The 22566-nt window shown below is 44.8% G+C and overlaps 1 protein-coding gene across 1 annotated transcript in view; it reads left to right on the forward strand.

Moving 5' to 3' along the window:
* SHISA6 (shisa family member 6) overlaps positions 1 to 22566 on the forward strand; it is a 260885-nt gene that overhangs the window by 40382 nt on the left and 197937 nt on the right. The window contains 1 exon segment of the mRNA XM_050908561.1: positions 18184 to 18279. Coding sequence (XP_050764518.1) covers positions 18184 to 18279 — 96 coding nt within the window.

Genomic DNA, 22566 nt, shown 5'->3' on the forward strand with positions numbered 1-22566 from the left:
TGGACTGCAGTGTGAGCATTGCATCAGAAATGCAATGGAAACTGTGACTCTTCCTTCATGATGACATTTTGGGATCCTTTGGAAATTGTCAGGTGTCTTTCTGGACTTCAAATTTTGAGCAGCTTGAACAATAGCACAGAAGATCCAGAGGCAGACGATGTGACTCAGTCAGTGTTCACATTATCACAGGTGTGAGGCACTTGTGGAGTTCAGTGTGCCAGCTTCATATAGGGCTGAAAGAAATAAATACTGCAAACAGAACTGATCCTGCTTGTGAAACTGAGAGAAATGCAGTGCCAGAATGGATTGCTAGAAGAAACTGCCAGCGTCTTGTAAAAAAGTCTTTTGTTTCCTAAAGACAGAAGGAAAAATGATCAGTGTGTCTGAGATGTAATAGTTTTTGTCCAAACACCTGTCCCAAATGCAAAGTGGCGCAGGCCTGCCATGGGCTTTAAAAAAGCCCAATGTGTTAGACATGGACATTGAATTGCTTGACTCCTGGAAAAATACCTGCTCTCATCTTGCTCCTACCGGCATGAAAAAAGAAATCTCTGACAGCCTGATCTTCGGCCAACCCAAACCACTTCCACAGCCACAAAGCTCAGGATAAGAAAGGGAAAGTTTGTGTTTTGGTGTGTGACACTTCCCATAACCTATCGCCTTTGTCCAGTGTTGTTGATGACGCACCTTTCACATCTGTGAGCTGTAAGAGGTCTCTTTCCCATGCCTGTTGCCTTAAGGAACATCCCAGGGCAGTCTGTAACCTGATATGAGTGGACAGAGGTGCTCCTGTTAAAGGGTTTTCATTAAATTACACTCATCTCCTTCTCTTTCTTGCCTTCATCTCTTCTTTGCCTTTCTCCTTTCCCACGTCCCTCCTATGTCTCTCCGTGCCCTCCATTCTGTCTTTCCTACTACTCCCTGGCTATATGTTATAAAGGGGAGGAGGGAATCATCCAGATCCGCTCTTTGATCTGCTGAGATCAAGTCTGAAAAGTCAGCGAAACTCCCTGACATCTTTTACGGTCTAGATCTGAAACTGAGGAAAGGGGGAAGGGAGGAGTTAGGAGAGAACAGAACAGAAATCCTAACTCTCAGTACAGGCCAGAGGGCACCACAGTGCCTTCCCCATTGGACTCTGAGCCTAGGGACAATGACATCGGAGTAACCCCACCAGCACCAGTAATTCACCTCTCCAGCTGCTTCCAGCTTTCCTCGTTGGGTCCATGTCATTCAGGGTTCGTTGCCTATCTTGAAATTAACTGATTCCTGGAAGCAGAGTGCCCAAGGAGCGCGAGAAGCTTTGTGCCTGGGAAGGGAACATTTTTTCGTTAGTGTATCTGAACAGCGCGCTTTGTTACTGGCTGATTTTCATTAAAGAACTAAGGCTCCCCAAGGACTCATTTACTTCCTCCCGCAGTAGCAGGGGTGGAGAGCGTGCTGGGGTGGAGTAATCGCTGCACAGTATGTTGCAGTGGCTGCAGCAGTGCAGGGAAGGAAGCTGCCCACAGTTCTCAGCTGTTTCTTTGCTTTTAAGACACAATTGTTGTGATGATGATGCCATATCTACAGCTCTAATTATTTCATGTTTTGGGGGCTAATCAATGGCTTGCACCAGCTGCATATCAATATCGTAGGGTCTGATCCTACGAAGCTTTGTGATATGTGTAAGCCAGGCTCTGTCCCTGGTCTCTCGTCACTTACAGCTGAGCAGCATTTGCATATTAAGGCCTGGATTACCCACTTCCATGTCTTTCCTCTCCTGCAAGTAACATACAGAAATCAAGAGACACAAATTTAAGCAGTTCTGCAACACAAAAACTCCCACCAGGAAGTGTGGGTGATAGAGGATCTCCTGCAGCGTGCAGCTTGTGATCCCCATTAGATATTGCCTTGGATTTAGAGCAGTGCAGCCTTTTAGAGACAGCACAAGAGGCAGTTCTCCTCCACCCTGCCATGTCATGGATATGGGCAGGTATATTTTCCAGGAGTACAGCTCACAACATGATTACCACCATTTGTACAGCAGTGAGAGAACAACCCAATTTCCCTTCAAACATGAATTGCCAGGATCTGAGGTATGGGCATATCTGGTGATCTTCCTCCTGAGCCACCTTTACAGTCATGAGATTCTTGTGAGGAGTCTATGACAGAGCTACAGATCAAATTAGGTTTCCCTGTCTGTATTCCCAAAGCACAACGGGATCACTGGCGCCTCCAGACTGCTCAGATCTACTCTCCGGTCTCATGTTTGACTCTGGCAATGGCCAGCTTCTCCTTCACAGGAAGAGTAAAGCCAACCAGTGGCAGATGGATAATAATCTGCCCTTTTAGGAAGATCAATCCCCTGTCCCATAGTTAAAGTTTGTAAAACACAAGTTCTTCTATACTTCTAAAATCTTTGGTCAGCATCCAATATTATCAGGATACTCTGGGACCCCAAGGGCAGTTTTCCTGAGTATTTTAGGCTTGTTGCACTCTCCAAATCCCAGCTGTGGAGCACTGCAACATGTCTATGCCGGCTCCTGCTCTTAGGGTTGGACCAGAAGATGACAATCTCTCTAAGAGCAGCAGATGATAGTTTTGTTGTATTTCTCAGTGTGTATTGTTTCTTGAGTTTCCTTTTCAACACACTGATGCATTTAATGTTGAATTTCTCCAAATGAAAAAGACAGGGTTTCCTGCTCAAAAAAAGCTGTGACTTCAACAAGCTCTCATCTAAAAATAGTATAAAAATAATACAAGTCCAGAGTGACGAGTTTGATTGGCCTGAAAGATTCTCTTATTTTCTTTCTAATGATCAGGCAATTCGTTTTTGTGCAATTTCAGCCCAGTTTCCAGCCGGCTTTGCCTGAGATCTCCAAAGCTAGAAGCCTGTGCTGAATTAAAGAGCTAGGTCTTCTTGATGTCTTCTGGTTCCTTTTTCCTTGTGGGTCAGGCACAGAGAGGCAAATCTCACACACATTCAGCAGCTGAATGTCACTTAAACCCAAAATAGATGAGGAAATGTTAGTGTCCAAATACCTTGTGTTTTATTTTGCTCACACTGCCAGTTCTCTGAGCATAGAGGGATGTTGATCTGGGATGACACAGGCTGGGTATAGTTGCACAGTACCCTGCACTTGGATTTATCTTTGTCCCTAGTCCTGTTTATGGAAGAAGGCTCTGCCATACAGGGCTGTGGTATCCTCCAAACAGGCTGCCTGGCTGCATACCACTTCTCTACTGCTTTGGGAGTCCAAGTTCCAGCTGCAGACAGCTATAAAATGGGAGGAATTGCATTTGGTGTGTGAGCTGCAGGAACACAGAAAAACCACAGTACTGCACTGGGTAGAAAAAAAAGCCATGAAGACTAGTGACAGGACACTAATTACCATAAGCCACCTAAGAAATCTTTGTTTTCCTCCTAAAACATGCCATAACGCTACTGAAAAAATTTCCCAAACCAAACTGGAGTCTAAATTGCTTTCCCTTCCAAAGCTTGTTCCTCTGTTTCACTACATACTCACTATCACTCACCTTTTTAAAAGATATTCAGCAAAACAGGCCAGGCACAAGCATGCTGGTGGACTGCTTAATCACAAGAGATCATTGTTGGTCATTATTGTGACCGCTGTCAGAGTTGTGTCAGAATTGTCATGTTCATTAAGTCAACAGCCATAAAACTGTAAAATCAGCAAAACAAACAAACAAAAAACTGGGAAGCAGCAAAACAAATGTATAGCTCAGACGAGACAGTTTAATGTACCATTAGCAATCATTACCAAATCTAGCTTTTTTAATTAGTGTGTGATCTCTTTCATTTTTGAATCCACTCTGTTTTTTGTTCTCAGGCTTCCCAGTTTGCCACATTCTCCTCACTTCACACCTCCCTCTCTGGATAGCAAGTTCATCACATTAAAACCTTGTGCACCCATCTAAAACCCTTTCAAATACTGGAGAAGGCCAAACTGGTATATGCTGTGAGGTACAATCAGAGACCATTTCCATACCAAGGAAAAGCCAATGAACTAGGCTTTGACTACAGAGTGAAAAACAGTATAGGATGCATTTTGCTGGCAGGAAATTGGTGCCCGATACTGTCATTCTGAGACCTGAGACCCAACTGTGTCAAAAGACGTTACAAAGTTGTGTCTTACTTTATTTCTGGTTTCTTGTTGTGATATTCACACGGAACCAAGCTCTTAGAGAGCACCTCATTTTACTGTCGAGCTCAGGAAGGACTCACTCATGCCATCCTCCAAGCTAGCAGAACCAGGCTGTGCAGCAGCCAAACCTCCCAGTCCAAAGTTCTTGGTGTCTCTGAACAGGTCCAGCAGCTTGGGGCATCAGGAGGCAGGACAATCCCAGGCACATCCGCCTGTGCAGACTGTCCGGGAGCCACCAGCTGGCTGCAAACAGAGATAGTGGTTGAGTTGTGAAGCACCTCATATTCGTGGCTGTTTTCATAGCAACTTCTAATCCTCTCTCATACAAATCTGGGAGCATTTACTGCAGGCTCTCCTGGACCATGTGGCTGTGCTTAATTAGCTCAGCAGGTGGGGTAGCTTTGACCTAAAAGATGATATTTGTGTGGGAACATACAGACCTGGGTATGCCTGGGCTTGTCTACTTTTCAGCTCAGAAGTAGGATGGCAGGTCCTCTTACTATGTCCAGCTGGTTGCGATAAAAGCAGCAGTATGGCTGCAGCAGCATAAAGCTTCTGAAGGCTTGTGGGAGTTGAGAGGGAGTTTATTGATAAATCAAAGGTGGGTTTGGGACACAGGCCTCTGTTTTGCTGTAGGATGGGCTCTGAGCGACCCCCCATCAGCTCCTCAATCAGACAAATGTTATCACTGACAGTCAGAGACAGTCTGATGGGACTGATATTTGTGAAACAAATTACTCGGGCAGGAACATGTTCCTTGCACACTACAGAAGTGCTGATGTTGTGCTCAGGGGTCGTTGTGCTCCTGTTGTGCTCAGCAGGGAAGTCCTTTTTCTCTGCCACTGCCCTAAGGTGCTCATTAGCATGGGGACTCTTCTCAACCAGCTACTGCTAATGATCATTAAACAGGACAGGGACAGGATGCTCCACCATGGCAGATGTGGTCTCAAAGTGTTAAACCTAGTCTCATGGGCTTCCTTGCCACTGTCCCTGGAGCTAGTGTCTCCTGTGGCACCAGAGCAAGAGCTGGGAACAAAGCCAGCTCTGCACTGCTTCCCCTGACCCCTTGCTGCTGAATTCCCAAGTGAGGATGTGTTAAGTGTTTCCTAAGTAGAACAAGGCTTGTGTATTGGGTCCGAAAAGATCTGTCCTGGTGTGTGGCAGGCTGCTAAGTACCAGTAGTTTAACCAGCTTGTTTAAGGCAAAATAGTTTGACACAATTTTCTTCCATTTCCAGTTATTTTAAGACTTACCTGGATGGTGCTTTTTACAGCCTGGTGGTTACTCATATTATCATTGAATACTTTCAGTTGTGTGACTGTAAGCAGTTTCCAGGAGTCTAACTGAATTGTTTCTTGTGATCAGGCATTCTTATTTGCCCCAGTTCTTCCTCTCCCCTCTCTTCTTCACTTTGCTATTTCTTTCCTTAGCCACCCTTTTATGAAATTCCACTACTTTTCTCTGGATAAGAGTTATTCCTATGCCATGGAGTAGAGATTGGCATGACTGTGGTGACCAGACACTGGTGGAATTGTGCAATTTTGCAGAATTTCTGTTGAAGTTTGGCCTAAGAGCCCCCACTCCTGAATCCCCTTCACATTCAGCATCTTGGGTAACTCAGTTCTTCCACTGAGAACTGGGATATGTGGTCTAGGGCCTCCCAGACTCTGGGTCATGCTAGCCCTGGCAGAGATCAGGAGCAAACTCCTTCGTGTTAAGCTCCTTGGAGAATCCTTCTCTTGCAGCCTGTTCTCCCTGTTACGGAAGCACACAACTCCCAAGGGGATTAAAGAGCATCAGAATCAAGATCTGCCGCACAAGGCCAAGGGTGATGTGCAGACCTAATTTCACTGGAAAGGTATCTGAGACAGATCTGAACAGCTCTAGTAATACACATCTAACCCTTGCAAAGGCATTCAGATATCAAAGAATGTTTATCTCTAACCTTAAAGTTCCAACTGGAGACAATCACTCCTTAGTATTCTCCCTCCAGCCGAGAAAAAGCAGCCTCTACCTTCCTTTCTGCTAATACCCTTGAAGCATGTGTGCGGTATGATCAGCCCTCCCTTTGCCCTTAATCACTTTCTCCCAGCCTATATAATTAAATTCCATCAGGTATTGCATCTAATTTTTGAGGAGCTCCCAAAGAACAAAAGCCAGTTCAGTCGCAGGCGAACAGAACAAATTAATTAGAAGGGGAATATTAGGCCCTCTCTAAATTAGATCAGCAAATCTCCAGCAGAAGAAGCATAGCTTGACTGGCTATGATGCTGTTCACTTCCTGAGCAGCTGCTCAGTTCCAGAGATTGCATACAGCGTTCAGAGACACAGCATCACTAGAAAGTGGATTAGGCTTGGAGCAACCCATGCTAAAAGGCACTCCAGGGCACAATTTCAAAGCACAACACAGGGAATTGGTGGCCTTGTGTCTCTCATTAAAGATGGTACAAGTTGTGCCATTAGATTGCTTCACTGTACTTTCGGAATGTCTCCCTGTCATATTCCTGCATTTCTAACCCCAATAAAAGTGGATGTTACTTGAGTGTAGAGCTCTGCATAGTGCAATTTACCAACATTCCTCCTAGCTATGGAGATCTTTATGAGTAAGTGCTGGAATTATCATATAAAACCAGTTCAAATACCCAGAAGCCACTCTTTAGAGGCATTTAAACAAGTAAACAGACAGCACCGGTGCAACTTACAGCTACCTCTAGGAATCTGCAATCTTGGGGAATTGTCGACACAGCCTCCTGTTACACAATGAAATGAGCCTGCAAATTGTGCTAGGAGCTATGGAAAGGCACTCCACGCAGATAGCTGTACATGTCCCAGGCTCCTGATCCAGCGTGGAGAGCACCAGCACAACCAGCGCCTCCATTCTCAAGTAACACACTGTTTTCACCATGCGGTGCAGGACCAAGTAGAGGAAACAAAAATCCAACAGAGATAAGGAGGAGCTTGCGGGGGGAGGTGGGGGTGGACACAGACTGCTGAAACAATTCTTCTTAATTCAGTACAAAGAAGAGCTTTTAAAAACAAAAACAGTCTCATATATCTTGCCCTCACTTATGGCAGAAATGTCTCATTGTTAATGCACCTGCAACTCTACCAAGCATTCCCTTCTCCTCATTTTCCCTGCTGGAAGGCACCTGCTGAGCTTATGAGCTTTCTACATGTGTCTGCACTGGGAAGCCCTGGATGTGCTGCCGAATGCTTGAGACAAGTCCAAGTGGCCCCCTCCTGTGCAGCTGGACGTAGCCGTGGTCCTGCAGTTTCAGTGCAACATTGCTGATGACAGGAGCACAGCAGGAGGGGTGAAGGCCAGCAGTGGCGAGATTAATAAACAGGCAACTACTAATGATTCCCATACTGAATCCTCTGGCTCGCTTACCTTCTGTTATAAAGAAAAGAAAGCAGCAACAGCAGAGTTTCGTGACAGAACCATATTAGACCAGGAGTCTATAGGAACTTGCTGTCCTCATTGTGTGTAATGTACCATACCATTTGCCATTCTCCTTTTACCCAGGCTGTTTTTCTCTATAGCTAAAAGTGTGATTGAATTTAGAAAAGATCCAGGACAAATAAAGAGTTGATCTCTCTATAACCATACCCTGAATGGACAGGAGCAGATTAAGGGTTATTCTTACATTAGTGAGGACTGCTTAATATCAGTGAGATAATCAGCTCTGGGGCTCCACGTGAGAAGACAGGATGGGGCTTAGAGAGCAGAGCGTCTTTGAGGGGTAGTCTACATACGTGTTTACCCTTGAGGCAGACATATCCGCTAGCACTTGAGAGCCGGAACGTTCACAGCCTGCTGTGAATTCACAGGCTCAGCACGTGAACAGAGAGCGCCTGAGGCCATTTTCCTTTTCTTATATACCTAGGGAAAGTGGAGTGCTTCATCACTTGTGCCACTTGGTCAACCACTTTGTCTCCCCTCATAAATTCTCCTCGTTTCCATTCCCAATAAGGTTCCTTAGTGAGTTGTATGATGTTGCATCTTTCAAATGAAGGTTTCCCCCCATCTTAACCAGAAAAAACCCAAATTTTAATAACAAATTATCATTCTTTAATGACAAACCTGTGTTTTTATATCATCTGCCCTTTCTGTTCCTAGTGATAGGAATATCACAGCCTAGGAATAGGGCAAGAGACACCCAGTCTCCTACAGAGAGGAGGAGGGAGTACTAAACTTGTCACAGCAAGTGAAGCTTTTAGCTCTGACAGCAAGTAAGAAATCCAGCTTGTGTGTAAGAAAGTGAGCACACTTTGCCCCTGTGCTGCGTTGCCTACGACACTTCAGCAACGAGGGCCAGTGGAAGCAAACAGCAAAGTACAAGCAAGCGGTGAAGCACTGTGGTGTGCTACCAGCAGGACGTTCTGTAGGGCTGAGGTTTATGGAGCCAGCCTTTACCTGCTCCACACTGCTGGGGAGAACTCATGTGCCATGAAATTTAGCGCTGTTACAGGGAAAGAGCCAAGATATTTATGAGATAATTAATTAAGATGGTTTCTCTAAATGTGTCAACCAAAAGACTTTATGTGCATCTAAGCTGACATTTTCTCTGGCTGGAAACTTTTGAATTTCTTCCATACTGATCTGGGAATTAGTGCTGGGAGAAGGGAAACAGATTTATGACCACACTTCATAGATACAGCGTTACACTCAAAATCCTACATAGCCAAGGGGACCTCACCTTCTATGTGGAGCTGAAAGTGTATTGTTAGTTATTTAACATTCTAACACTCTAATCAAAACACAAGAAACAGTTACAACAGTACTAGTGCTCATAGTTCAAATTAATACAGAAAGACTCATTTATTCTGCCATTAAAATGGCCATATAAAACTTACTAATACCTTGGGTGTCTGGTGTTGTGCTCACTCTTCCCATGTCTCTCTGGTTGGGTCATCAGTTTGTCACCAGGGACAACCTGGCTTTGTCAGGCTGTTGCCACAGGCTGGTCCTAGAGCAGAGCCCACCCAGGGTAGGTGACAGACACTGTGCTGCTGTCATAGCTAAAACAAGCCAAAAGCAGCTCAGGTCCAGGCAAGCCCAGCCCAGCCCCAAGACCCCATGCTGTTGGGTCAGTACAAACCCTGGGGATTTTCACTGGTAATAGCAAAAGTCATATTTACAGGGCTGCAACAGCAACACCACTTAGATACGGAAGGGCAAATGCCTGGCAGCCAGCAGAGCCACGGCATTTACACCAGCCACCACCGGGTCTGTGATGCTAAAGAAACGCCGTGGAGACAGTGGCTGGTTTGGTGATGCATCTCCCACCGTCTGTTCTGTCATACTCCTGCAACTGCTCCCTGGAGACTTCTGCCAGGGAAGTGCTGTTTTTTCCTCTTTTTTTTCTTTTCTTTTTTCTTTTTCTTTTTTACTGCTGTTAAGTAGGTGGAAACAGGGAGGATTGCCAAAGACTAGCCGTCTCCCAACAGACCAGCAGAGATTCATGCACTGAAGCCTGAGAGATATGCAGTCCTTCCTCAGGCAGGACTGGGTTTAAGTACAACTAAATACTTCTGGATATCACCAAATTCCCCTGGTTCATAGACCTGCCAGCATGAAGGGATCTAGGGACAAGTACAGTCACTGTATAGTGTCAGCACTCACCTATTGGTGCAATGTAGAAAAAGGATGGACTGTAAGTCCCACCTGGCAGGGATTAGAAAAGCTGTAGCCTGGTGTTTAGCTGCTTGCCAGGAAGAAAGAGGCATGGTCTCGAGTGCTTGTTGGCAGGGAGAGAAATTAAAGCTGCTTCTTTTGAGAGCTGGGTGAGCAGGCTAGCCACTAAACTAGATAAAGCTGTATACACATTACTGTGAAAACCTACAGCATTTAATCGTGACTGATATTCTCTGTATAGAATAGTTTAAATCAACCCACAGTAATCGTTTCCTTGCTACAGAATTCAGCAGGATGATAAAACAGTCCTCAGTCTCTATTATGTTTCCCTGAGAGGGTGTTATGAGGTAAGCATGAAAGTGTGAGTACTAGGGATAAGTGAACTGATTCGTGGCCCGGTAAAAAAAACAGAAGGAAACTTTTTTTCCCTCTCCTGAGTCATACAAAACTTGAGCTCCTTCTGTATCACTAGCTATACAATTATACGGTATGCTTAAGGATGCAGAAGAAAGATTAAAGGTTGATTTGTCATTAATTTTTGACAGCCTAAGCTGCAAGGATCCCCTTGATACATGGCTGCCCTAGAGCACCTCTTTGGAAGCTGGTCATGCTTCCTGCTCTGCTCAGGTCTGATCTAATATTAGCCCTGTGAGGTGCTGGAGCCGTAATGTCACTGCTGCAAGTGTAGAGGTGCAACAGCACAGCTCTCCCTAATACCGATGGGAACAACTGATTTTCAGTCATACTGGGCTTTTAAGTATCTGAGACTCCTCTGAACAGGAGCCCCAAGTCTGTTTGGTTGCTTACAGGTTTGGTAGTGGCTTTCTTGTACTCACTGGGCAAAGATTGTAACCAGGTGAGTTTTCTCTAGAGATATTAGCCAGTCTTGATTCGCTTGTGCTTTCACCGTGTTTTACGTGATGGCATTGCTGTAAATTGCACACGTGATGGAAAGGAGTCCTTATGTCCTCAAGGTAGAAGAGTCAGAGTCCCTTTTCCTTCCTTCCTTCCTTCCATGCAAAGGGGAATAACTTCAGCACAGGGAGTGGGGAGTACGGTAACCCGGGAAGGCTGTTGTTTGTGTGAGCCCCTCATCCCTGATTGCATAAAGGGGAACATCCATGGGGTCTCTTCCCTCTGCTGTACGGTAGAGGAAAAGAGTGTCCCTTCTTGGCTTTTGGGGGCTTAAATGTTTGCTCTTTGTGGAGCTTTAGAGCGTGCTTCAAGACATGCGTGTGTAACTCAGTGCAGCTGTATGTTGATGAGAAGCAGCCCACAGGAGCAGAGCTGTTTCCTGTGCAAACCAGGTACTTCAGTAGGTTTTTCTGCTAACCAGAAAGAGTGCATTTGGAGCCTTGGAGAGGTGCTGTATTTTATTTTCCTATCAATTTAATCCTCTCTCTTTGAAATTGTTTTTTATTTAGACATGTCAGCAGAATATGAACTCATCACTGTATTTCTGTCATCCCTAATGCATATTGCCGGCAAGACCCTCTAGCACTGCAGTCCTGTATTTTACTTTCACGTAGTCATTTTTTTAAGTTAGCAGAACCTAAAAATGATGTTTCCTGAAGCCTCTTACAGCTTGTTACAGGTTGCAGGGGGGTTGCAAAATCGAGGACAATTGCTGTAGTTGACAGAGTAAACAATTAACCAAAGGAGATGTTCCCTTGGTCACTTACCAGGAAAGCCAGCACAGCTTTTAGCTTCACTTTCTACATCTTTTCCAATGCCAGAAAGATACATGAGCATGACCTGGGCTCATGCAGCTCACTGCACTGCATTTGGCTTGGTCTGCTGTGCAGTAAGTGGGCATATTTTTGGCAGGGTTGTTAGTTTGGACTGACACAAACCTCGTGCCAGGAAAGTGTTCCCCATTCTTGCGATGTTGTGAGAAGTCTTCCAGTATGCGTCATCTTCCATAAAGCCCGGTTCCTGGCCAATAATTTTACTTGAAAGCGCCAGTATTCGGTTGTCAATAGTAAGTTTTTACCCTTCCTGGTTGTAAAGAAGGCTGGAAGATGTGATGCAAATGCATTCTGAAAGCTGATAAGGCATAAGACACACTGAAATAAATCAAAAGGAAAAATAAGGATCTCCCAGTTTTCAAGTTGGAACAATCCTCTTGTTCTGTTTTTGGCTTGGGAGTGATCCTGGCCTGAGCTTTTACCATGTTTTCCGATGCACTGCGCAGTCAGATATGCAAGTGCCATGTGCTTGCTGGAGGCCACGCCAGCTGGTCAAGCCGGCCCCAGTGACACAGGACTGCCTGGCTCATGGTGGGCAAGACTTGGCTCTGTCTGCTCAGGTGAGGCACCCGTTCTCTTTCAGAAACATCGCAAAAGCCTTGGGGACCTGTAGGGATCACAGAGACCCTGACCTAGAAGACCGTTCCTACTGTACCGTGAACAGTAAGCCAGGAGAGGAGGTGGACAAGGCCATCCCCTGTAATCTGTTTAGCACAGCCTGTGGCCAGATGGCCCCATGGGGGCTGATTTAAGCAGGGTCTCTGTGGTCAGGAGCCACATGTTATGGAGAACAAGAGTGATGAAGCAGGGAAGGATGTGACAAAGGCTTAGCATGAGGAAAAAGGAGATAAAGAAAGAAGAGGCAGTTATTTTGAAAGAGGGTGAAATTATGGGTAGGTTGTCACATTATTAGGACAGGACAAGTGGAACTTGGCTCTCCTTAGCCCACCAGTGTGATTTAAGGTAAGGAATATCTGTAAGGCATAGAAAACACTATTATTCCCTGCACTGATTTGGACTACATCTTATCCATGTCTGGCTGTGCAATGCTGACAGCTCACCCTAAGTACCACTGAACTCTTTCCAGTTGCCTTTTTTTTGTACATTTGCATGTTCAGGATAGACAGCAATCCCAGAACTATGGTATTAAACCAGAAAAAACACACTGTGGCGGCCCTTACTGTGCCTTTATTCTGACAAGTGTGAGAGGTGCCAGCTGGCTTCTGTTTGTTTGGGTTTTTTTAAGAAAGAATATGGTAATGTTTCAGTGACATCCCTTGGGTGCCCCTTCTTATCATTGTAATCTCTGTTAATCTGCACTCCATGCTGTGGTAAAACACCAAGATGCCCGACTTGCCTGCAAACACTTCCTTCAGTGGAGTAGCCCACAGCCGTGTCTAATACCCACCAATTTCTGCAATGAGACTTTCCTCAAATTGAGATGGTTTATGTGCTGGGTGGCTGCCCTGTGCAGCTCTGGCCCCAAGAATTCCTCATTTTGGGTCCGGAGCTGTACCTCTCCTTACATTCAAAGATGATTGTATTTGATTGACAGGATAGACGGAGCGATGCGGAGCAGTCTGCCATGTGCTCAGCAAATACCTTACAGTTGTTTTGGCAGCTCATGCCCTTTGTCTCGGTCTGTTGATATGTGTAAAATAGCTTCAAAAGAATCACTCCAGCAGAAATGAGCAGCATCAGAGGCAGGTAGGCTGTGGGGTTTTTTTCCTCCCCTAAAAAGGATTTCTTTTTCCCCACAGAGATCTGTCTGAGAATAATATTTGTGCTGAGGAGTTTGGATGTAAGGACTCCTTTCTGAGTGTAGGATTTTTCCCAAGGAAATTTGTGACAAGGATGAGGTCAGAATCCCGGAGTGTATCATGCAAAAGGATGTCCACAATAGTCCCTGTCTGCCCTTCTCAGGGTGATGTAATCCGTACTCAGTAATAACGTTTCTGAGAGGTGGATAACAGCATTTTAGTTCAGCTCTAATAATTCTGTTAAATCAGAGCTGGGGTTGTAATTGCTGTTTGTGACTGAGTTTGTTCCATATGTGTGTTATGCAGGATGCCATTGTAATGAAATGTTCCCTCTTTGAGCTGTATGCCCTAAAGAATATGCCTTTATTGTGTGGCAGGCAAAACACTCATCTGCTCTCTGCCTTTGCTGTGCCTTATAACCAAAGGAGAGGAAAAAAAAGTCACATTTCCCCTTGTTTCAATTTCTTCTGGAAATTTTAAGTTGTGTGTTAGTCTTCATTTGCTTTAGTAACACACAGCCTTGCTGGAGTCCTGTCCATTTCTCTTAATGAAAAAGCCTGCGAGCTTGTATGCGTCTGAGCGTTTACATGCATTAGAGCACACGGATAAGAGTGTAAGCGAGAACAGGGAGTGAGAGAGCAGGAAAACACTCTTCCAGGGAGTCAGACACAGTGCTCTGAAGCAGCATTTTAAATATTATCCTAACCATGAGAAATAGACCTTAGAGATGCAAAATCTCTAGAGAAATACTGTATTAAAAGATAACATGTTCCGTGCCATGAGATCAGGTAGGTGGGTGGTTGCTTTGCTTTGGAAGTAGTGCGTGTTGTGAGACTCCATCGTAATCAAATCTGGCTTCTGTACGGTGCTTTTCATTCACAGACCGCCTCGTGCTTTGCAGGCAGAGTGACTCCTTTACAAACAGGGAGGCAGAGGCGCGGGGAGGGGACACAGCCGCTCTGCTGGCCTGCCGGCCGAATGATCGCACTGGTTGTGATCTTACCCAGCTACCAGCAAGCCCCAGAGAGAGTTAACGCATGCTAGCTGGGTAGGACACCTGGATATGGGAAACTGGCAGACGGCAGTTAATTCTACCCAAAGCGGGAGCTGTAAAAGAGGGAAAGTGCGTGCTGGGAGCCCAAGGACATGAGTATGCTGGGCTGTGCTGCCTTGCCTTGCTTGCGACACTGATCTGCTGCTCTTGCTCTGACTTCTTTTAGGTCTCAGGTGCTGCCTCTGGGTCCTGGGTTTCAGCTCCCTGATGGCTGCAGCCCATGAAATGTCTTGTGTGTGCTCACAGGGAAATACAACACCAAAAGGCAGCTTTGCTCTGATGTGATCTCACATGGGGGAGGAGGGAGAGCAATGTCAATAATGCCTGTAGACAGCAGGTACAAGATAGCCATCAAACTGTCCCCACCTCATTTACACAGCAGATTTAGCTCAGATATCTCCATTTTATTGTGTGCTTGGGGTTCTGCAACAGCTCCATGCCTCCACGCTGGCCCCGCAGGGTGACCCTGCGAGGGGCACGCACCACGCCGGGTCTGGTGCAGCCTCCAGCACCAGGAAGGGCTCAGGGGAACCTTGTGGGGTTTCAAAGAGAGGCCCTTTCTGTCTGGAATGGCAGAGTTTGTTTGGTTGGGTGTTGATTGGCAATAAAAAGCCCAAAAGCCTGAAATGAAAATCAGTCCACTTACACTTGTTTTTCAAGGAATTAGGCCATTTTTAGCACTCTCACCGTAGGACAGAGGGAAACACCCAGCTTCAGCCTACTAAAAGTGAACACCTTGGATAAGTTCCAGGGGGTCCTTCTTAGCCCACAAGACAGGCATCTCCATCAGCAGCTCAGCTCAGCTCGTGGCTGAACCCCCTTTTGGCAGGGCCAATCCCTCTCCACCAGCTGTGGAAGGACTCCCAACAGCTAGGTGAGAGCACACAGCTGAAGGTAGGAAGGAGGAAAACAGCCCCAAGGGAGAACGAAACAGAGGCATCTTCTGGTCTGGCATAGCCCTGTCTGGGCTTCCACTGCTCTGCAGCCTTGTCTGCTTACGCTTGAGCTTCTTTAGCTCTGCTGTGGCTACTGGGCACATGCATTTTGGTAAGGTACAAGGGAGCATTCACTTCCAGTGAGAAACATCTCAGTCAAGAAGTGATTATGAAAAAATCTGTTTGAATAACAGCACCTGAGCTTGGCCCACCAGCAGCCCCCAAGGTGCTTCTAAAAGTAAAAGCCGTGTACCAGCATTTTTATGCTGCGAAGCCAAGAGAAATGATCGCAAGTGAGTAGAAATAAAAAAACATATAAAACAAACGTAGCATCCTATAATGTATCCGTAAAAAGGGAAAACTGATGCTACTTGAAATCTACAAATTCAAGTTTCTCATGGGAAAACATAACTCCTGTTCAAATGCTAATGGGTTGTTATCACAAGAATGTTTTAATTTAACTACTATGTACTATAAGAAAGGGCAGAGCAAGGTTCAGAGAGTAAACGGCTGATGAGCCATCTTCAATCTGCCAGTAAATGTTTGGGTTCTTTTTATATACTTCCCCTTCTTGATCTCTGTCTTAAATGGATTCTCCAAAGGGACATATAAAAGACAGCTGATTTCAGCTAGAGGTAATAGCACATACTTGTGTGTTTCTTTCATCCTGGTTTAAAACGGTAAATTTATGGCACTGATAGAGTGTCAGTCACCAGAGTAGCCGGCCCTGAGAGCATAGAAATTGATGGTATATGAGCAAAAATTGGCTTACTGGAAACAAAAAATGCAGCACATTTTAGAAAAGTGATAGAGAAAAAGAAAGCGAATTGGGCATTGCAGCCACAAACCATCTCTGCGGGCTTCTCAGGACAGCAAACATGAAGCAAGAATAGCTTCCAGGGACTCAGAGGCAAAGGTCTGCCGCCCTTTTCCAGGAACACAGCAGCCAGAGCTTGCAAGAGCTAGGTAGGAAGAAGAGAGAAAGACCCAATGATGTTTCCTGTGGAAGCAGAAAATCCTTCTTTCTTTTTTCTGGAAACTCTCTTCTCAGACAATTTATGGGTGGATGCCTCCACATTTGAAGGTTTTTGCTACCATCTTGCATTACTATAACTGTAAGAAGAAAACTGTCTTGCTGCTAACACTCCCAAACCTGTAGAAACACTTTATATGTGTTTTGAGAAGTTTACAGGGAGCATTTGACTGACCTTGACCAGAAAAAATGTGTGAGGGAAGGGAGTGGGATGCTTTTTCTATTAGATAGGAATAAACATTTGTCAGAAGTCTCAGCATCTTCTGCGTGCCATATGTGAGCCTCCTCTGAGGATCTTCAACATGCTCATGTGATGGCAAAGTCTGTGCTAGGCTCTCCTGGTCAGACAGTTGCTGGTGTCCTCCTTGAATGGGGAGTGGGGTTTGGAGCCTGCTCAGATTTATTGCAGGGCAGAACAGTGGGATGTTTTGGGACAATTTAGACCTTGGGGGGGTGCTTTCCCTCAGCCCACTCATATGCAAGGTGGATTGTGATGACAGGAGTAATGGCCTGCAAAATCAGTACTAGCTGCCGGCATACTGGGGTGAGAATGACTGGCTGAAAAGGAAAGAGGAAAAATTTGCAGACTGATAAGATTTCAAAGTCTCTGTTCCTATTAGTTTTCACAGTGTTGCCAGAGAGCCTGAAAGTGTATGAGAACAAACGACATTTGGTCTCGGTGTTTGAAAAATAGTAAAGGGCTGTAGCATCTGTCAGAGGCAATGTGAGCCAGCCAGAACATGGCCCCAGGCTGCATTTCCACCTGGATCTCTGAAGCCCATTTGGCCTTCCCCATAGCTTCCTGACTCGGCTCTCCTGCTCAAGTGCCGTGTGCTGGACCGTCTGCTGTGCTGGACTTCCACTTGGAAGAACAGTTATGCATCACGGGCTTGTGCAGAAAGGCATGGAGAAGATGGAGGCTTAACAGGGAGGGAGCTGCATTCCCAGCCCCTGAGGCTGCCTTACTTCTCTCCCCCCTCACCTATCTTATCTTTGCCTCTTTCTAAAATAAAAGGAATAGAAAAATTAACAACATGAAAAAGGGAGGAGATGATAAAGAGTATCTGAAAAATTATCTGTGTCCTCATTTCGGAGCTTTGCATGGTAACAGGGAGGAAGAAGGCCTTTTTCTTTATTAGTATATTAAAATATTAAAAAGCTGGGTGTCTCCTGAACCTACCCTGTTGTCATGGACTGAGAAAGCTCCTAGGAAGTGTTCTGCAGAAGACTATTGCACTTGAGAAACTATCCAGGAATGCCATTCAAAGAGCAGAGCAGATCAAACCTAAAAGTCAAAGTTTGCTGTCATACCGTTAATGGGGACTTGGGTCCAGCCTGGACAAGAGTGATATCTTCACCTTTGCTTTAGTGCTGAGACAAAATCTCTACCAATGGGACATGAATGCTGTCAGGGGTCTGGCTGGAATCGGGAAGAATCAAAGCCACATCTCTCCGATTTCCTTTTGCTCCTTAGTCTTGAAGGTTTGAGTGAGACCAGCTCCTTGGGAGTGCTGCTCCTAGCAAACCTGAATCTGAGCCAGTGATGATCAAATTTCCCGAGACTGGGGTATTTGGTTTGGCACTTTAGTGGTTCCCTATCAGAATCTGTTCATTCCTTGGCAGTTATCAAAATACGCAATTGTTCCTCGTCATAAATCTTTGCCAATAAAGCAATAAGACTTTGATGTTGCTATAGCTGTTATTGTCTGTTATACCCTCTGCTTGCCATTAATAATATAACCATGTGGTGGGGCCTTGGTACTCATATATGAGGGTGACAGCGGGGCTGTATAGTATATATGTGTGTATATAGATACACACACACACACACTGAATAAAGGTTACTTTGTTTTCTTTTCCTTGGCAGGTCACTATGGAAAGGATATTTATCGAAGTGGAGGGCCAGATCTCCATAATTTCATCTCCTCCGGGTTTGTCACATTAGGAAGAGGACACACGAAGGGTACAGTGGAAACAATTTTTTGCTAAATAAAAAGATTGTTTTAAATAAAAAAGCTATCACTCAGAAGCTGGGTTCTAAGTGCTATGAGGTAACAGTATTGGACTGCAGTCAGTAGATTTAGTCTAGCAAATATTGCTGGAGGTAAAATACTGTGCTCCTGGCAGAACCTTTTAAATCCTAGCAAGGGAGATGGTGGGAGAGTGTAGAGTCGGACAGCCAGACTCCAGACTCCGCTCTGACTTTGCAGTTCAACAATTTATACTGCTTTGTGTTTTCCTGGGTGCATGGTTGCAAACCGCCATTGTGCTGCTGTACTTATAAAGGGAAGGGGAAGGAGTGTAATGCTGTCCAAGGGCAGGCAGTTAACACTTCAAGAGTGCGTTTCTGGATTTCTTTTGTTTGACTTCTGGGCTTTTTTTGGGGAGGTATTATGAATATTTTATAAAATTATTTCTTTTTAGGTCCTAAAACATATATTTTATGTGTTCATATAATCTGTGATATAATGTACAAACATGAAAACACAAAAAAATACATATACTGCTCTGTGTATGTTCTGTGTACATGTACTGTATATAAAATATATGTTGAGAGACAGCTGTAGCTATATTAGATAAGTAACGATATATCCCAGGAGTTGTGGTGACACAAAAGCTGTGAGATCTGACTCAAAGTAGCTGGTCACCAGAACCCCAGATGAATGTTCATTTTATGACGTTGTTCCATATTTGGTGAGTTTTTATAGTGTACAGTGAGACTATGTTTGGAGCATCTTTCTGTTCCCACCCACACCCTGACCGAGTCACACTGGTGCACTGGCAGTGGGTTGCGACACTGGGAGTGCAAGCATGTGCCATGCCAGTACTCGTCTGGTTTTGTGTCCTGCTGACTTCTGAGACTGTTGTACATTTATATAGACACAATGTATGTGGAGATACCTATATAGACACAATGTACTGTATGTGGAGATGTGTCCATGTGCTCGCCTGGTTGAATGCACCTGTGTTGTTTCTGTGGATGACCATGACTCACAAATTATTAAAAGACCTTTATTTTTTCGTACATTTCCTGCACTTTTTCAAATTCTCCACGAGTGTCATCCAAAGCAGTGTTGGTCCTGCAGAACTGTCAGAGAAGAAACAAATATATGTATATTGTCTGTGTATGTCTGTGTGTGCTTAAATAAAGTTTACTGAGGCTGAGGCAGCACCCGTGGGACTTGTAATACAATACCCTGCAATTCCAGCCTGGCACTGCACCGGTGGAAGGAAAGCAGAGAAAACCACCATGAACCTTCAGGTGGGCTGGGAACTGAAATGGTTCAAGGAAGGACTCATCGATGGCATTTCACACAAGGTCTCCCTTTCTCCTCCCCATCCAAAAGGAGTTTTACAGTCATGTCCTATCACATCAGGCCTGACAGTATATTTAGGGTGAGATAGCAAGTGTACCCCAGTAGAGGTGTGGTCTACAGAATGGTGTGTCCTGATAGCCTTCATCAAGCACATGGATAACCCTGGGAAGGGCTGTAAAACCTGCCTCTTTGTCTCAGAGATTTGAATTATCTTCAAGCAGTTTTCTGTACAATATACTTTTCCCAGTTCCTTCCCAGATAAGAATAAAACCTGCTTTCCTTCTTTAACTGAAAAGTCTCAGGGGCTGTGTTCTTCTGTAGATGGGTCAGTGGTTTTCACACCTTTTCCACTGGCTTTCCGGGAAGCCCCACAGAGCACATTTCCTATCCCTGGGAAGGTGGGAGAATGGGCAATGGGAGTCCACACTGTTTATATACCACCTCTTCCAACAGCCATCAGATAGGGTGGTGCTTTCCAAAGCGAATAAAAGACTTCTATTATTTGAAGAAATTAAACTATATCTTGGCTGTTTATGGACATAAAAGAATGGATTGGCCTTTGAATTTACTTTTCAGTTACCTGTAAATTCACATTTTATTTGAACAGTACCGTAACATTAACTTCTAACTTCTTAATGGTAAATTCACACACCCACTCATGACTGGTGCAAGTGATTAACATCTCCACATATTCTGCAGGCAAACTGCCTTGTTTGCTTGTGCAAATGTGTAGATTTGTCTTTGTCTGCGATATGATTTGGTTGCCTATTTGTGCTGTGAAAGCAGGGACTTCGGATGTAACAAATGACTTAGGGGCTCTATCATTAGGATTGTGCCCTATATCATTTGATTATTTCTGGAAATATTACACAATAGATTTCCTGTGTTCAGTTTGAACTGGCAACCCAGTTGTACATGTAGACAGGAGAGATGAGTGCTCCAGCAAGGGTTACAGTCCTGAGCTTTAGCTGAGCAGCTTCACGCTCAGATTTTGTCCTATTTCAGTTCCAGTGCATGTGTTAACATATCCACCTCAACTACCATTAGCCAAATAACCTTGCCCTGCCTTGTTGTTACACCACCATGGAAGAAGGTTCTGCTTTTAGACTGAACAAAGCCAATGAAGTTTATCTCAATATTTCTTTGCACTGGGAGACACATTTTTGGTGTTTTCTCAACTGTCTTCTGTGCTGTGGCAGAACTCCAAGTGCTGAGTAATATTTAAGAGCTTGTCTATTTTGGGCAGAAGACAAAGATGTGAGACATGCCAAACTACCATGGATACCAAATCAGCATATTCACATGTCTGACATCCACAAGCTCCTGCAAGATTGTGATTTATGATTCTTATATGACACTCCATTGGGCAATGCATCACTGCCTGGCATTTAAGTCTATAAAATCACTACATAGTGTGTTCTTCAAACCATGGTAAAAGACTTCACTGTCAGTCTGTCATGATGATCTAGGAATGAATCAGGTCTTTAGGCCATAGAAAGTCTCCATGGTGAGACACACAGCAGGGCTAATCTCATCTAATATTAGATAGCTAAAAGTTAGACATTTTATTCTGAGGCAGTAGCTTTCAATTCCATGTAGAGACACCTGGGAGACACCAGCACCTCTAAATGAGTGTTCACTGGATGGGCACTAGGCACCTCTTACCCCCTCTAGCAAGAGGGGAGCCATGGGGGCCTAGGTCTTTTAGCCATCAGAGGAAGGCAGATGAATCCCGCCTGCACTTACCTGTATAGGAGTAGGTACTATTGCTCCAGTTGCTGTGGTAGTTGCTATGAGAGTTCAGTGCTCCAGTGAAACAAGTAGGAGCACTGAAGACAGGAGCTATCGCATCCCTCTGTGCACTAACCTAATTTAAAAACCAGCTTCTTCAACCTATTCTCTCTCTGAGCATCCTGCTACTCTCAGATGTCCCAGGTTGAGATTACCCTAACATGGACCATACTCACTGTCCTGCCAGGGCTCTGCAGGGCTCTGCTCAGTCGCACAGGCTGGTGTAGAAACTTACACAGCTGCAACACAACATGGAGCAAGCACCCATGTGAATATTGAACCACAGTGAGTGAACAAGTCTTGAAGAGCAGTAAATTCACTCCAGATTAACTGCTCCAGATCATGATTGTTGAGTTTTCAGGTAAAAATGTGATTTTTATTTTGTTTTTTTTACTACTAGCCTCAGACCTTAACAATAGTTTCCAAATGGAATTGGGCTCCTTGTATTTCACCAGTCTGTGACAGCAGTAGAAATTCGGTAGAGCAGATGATAAGCTCACTTCATCACTAAACAACTTCTTTGTTTTCCTGGCAACTCTGCAACAGTATTAAAAATAGTGAGCTTTTTGCTGGAAAAGCATAATTTCCCAGTTGAACTGAGTGCTAGGGGTCAGGGAACAGTGAGGCAGGAGGAATATGGGATTTTAGACTCCTCTACTGCAGGGTCATCTCATAGGGAAAAATAGGACTTTTCCTACAATCTGCTAGTTTCTTGTAAGTTTATGCCAGATCCTCAAGGAGGTGCAGAGGTAGGGCTGCAACTTGAAAAGCATGTGTGGAAAACTCAGGAAGAGTCAAAGTGTCCTCACAGCCTGCCCAATAACACTTTCAGAAATGGAACCTCTCACTTTTGGTTCAACATTGTAAATCTTTACTGTTCCTGGATTCACTGGGAGATGTGCTCTGAGTTAGGACATCTGCAGGAGTCTCTTTTCTTCAAGCAGCCCACTAAAATTTGCACCTAGGGTGTTCTCCAGCAGTGCCAGTAGGCACGGAAAAAAAATGAACCATGTATCCAAGTCAGTGTGATGCGGCTGTTGAAGCCTGACTACATTGCTGCTGGCATCTCTGTGGAGCTGCACCAGCATCCTGCAGTGTGGGCAATGTGAAAATGATGTTGGTGTAGAGAAGCCAGCCTGGTG

Source organism: Gymnogyps californianus, chromosome 19, assembly GCF_018139145.2.
Source record: "Gymnogyps californianus isolate 813 chromosome 19, ASM1813914v2, whole genome shotgun sequence".
Lineage (NCBI taxonomy): Eukaryota > Metazoa > Chordata > Aves > Accipitriformes > Cathartidae > Gymnogyps > Gymnogyps californianus.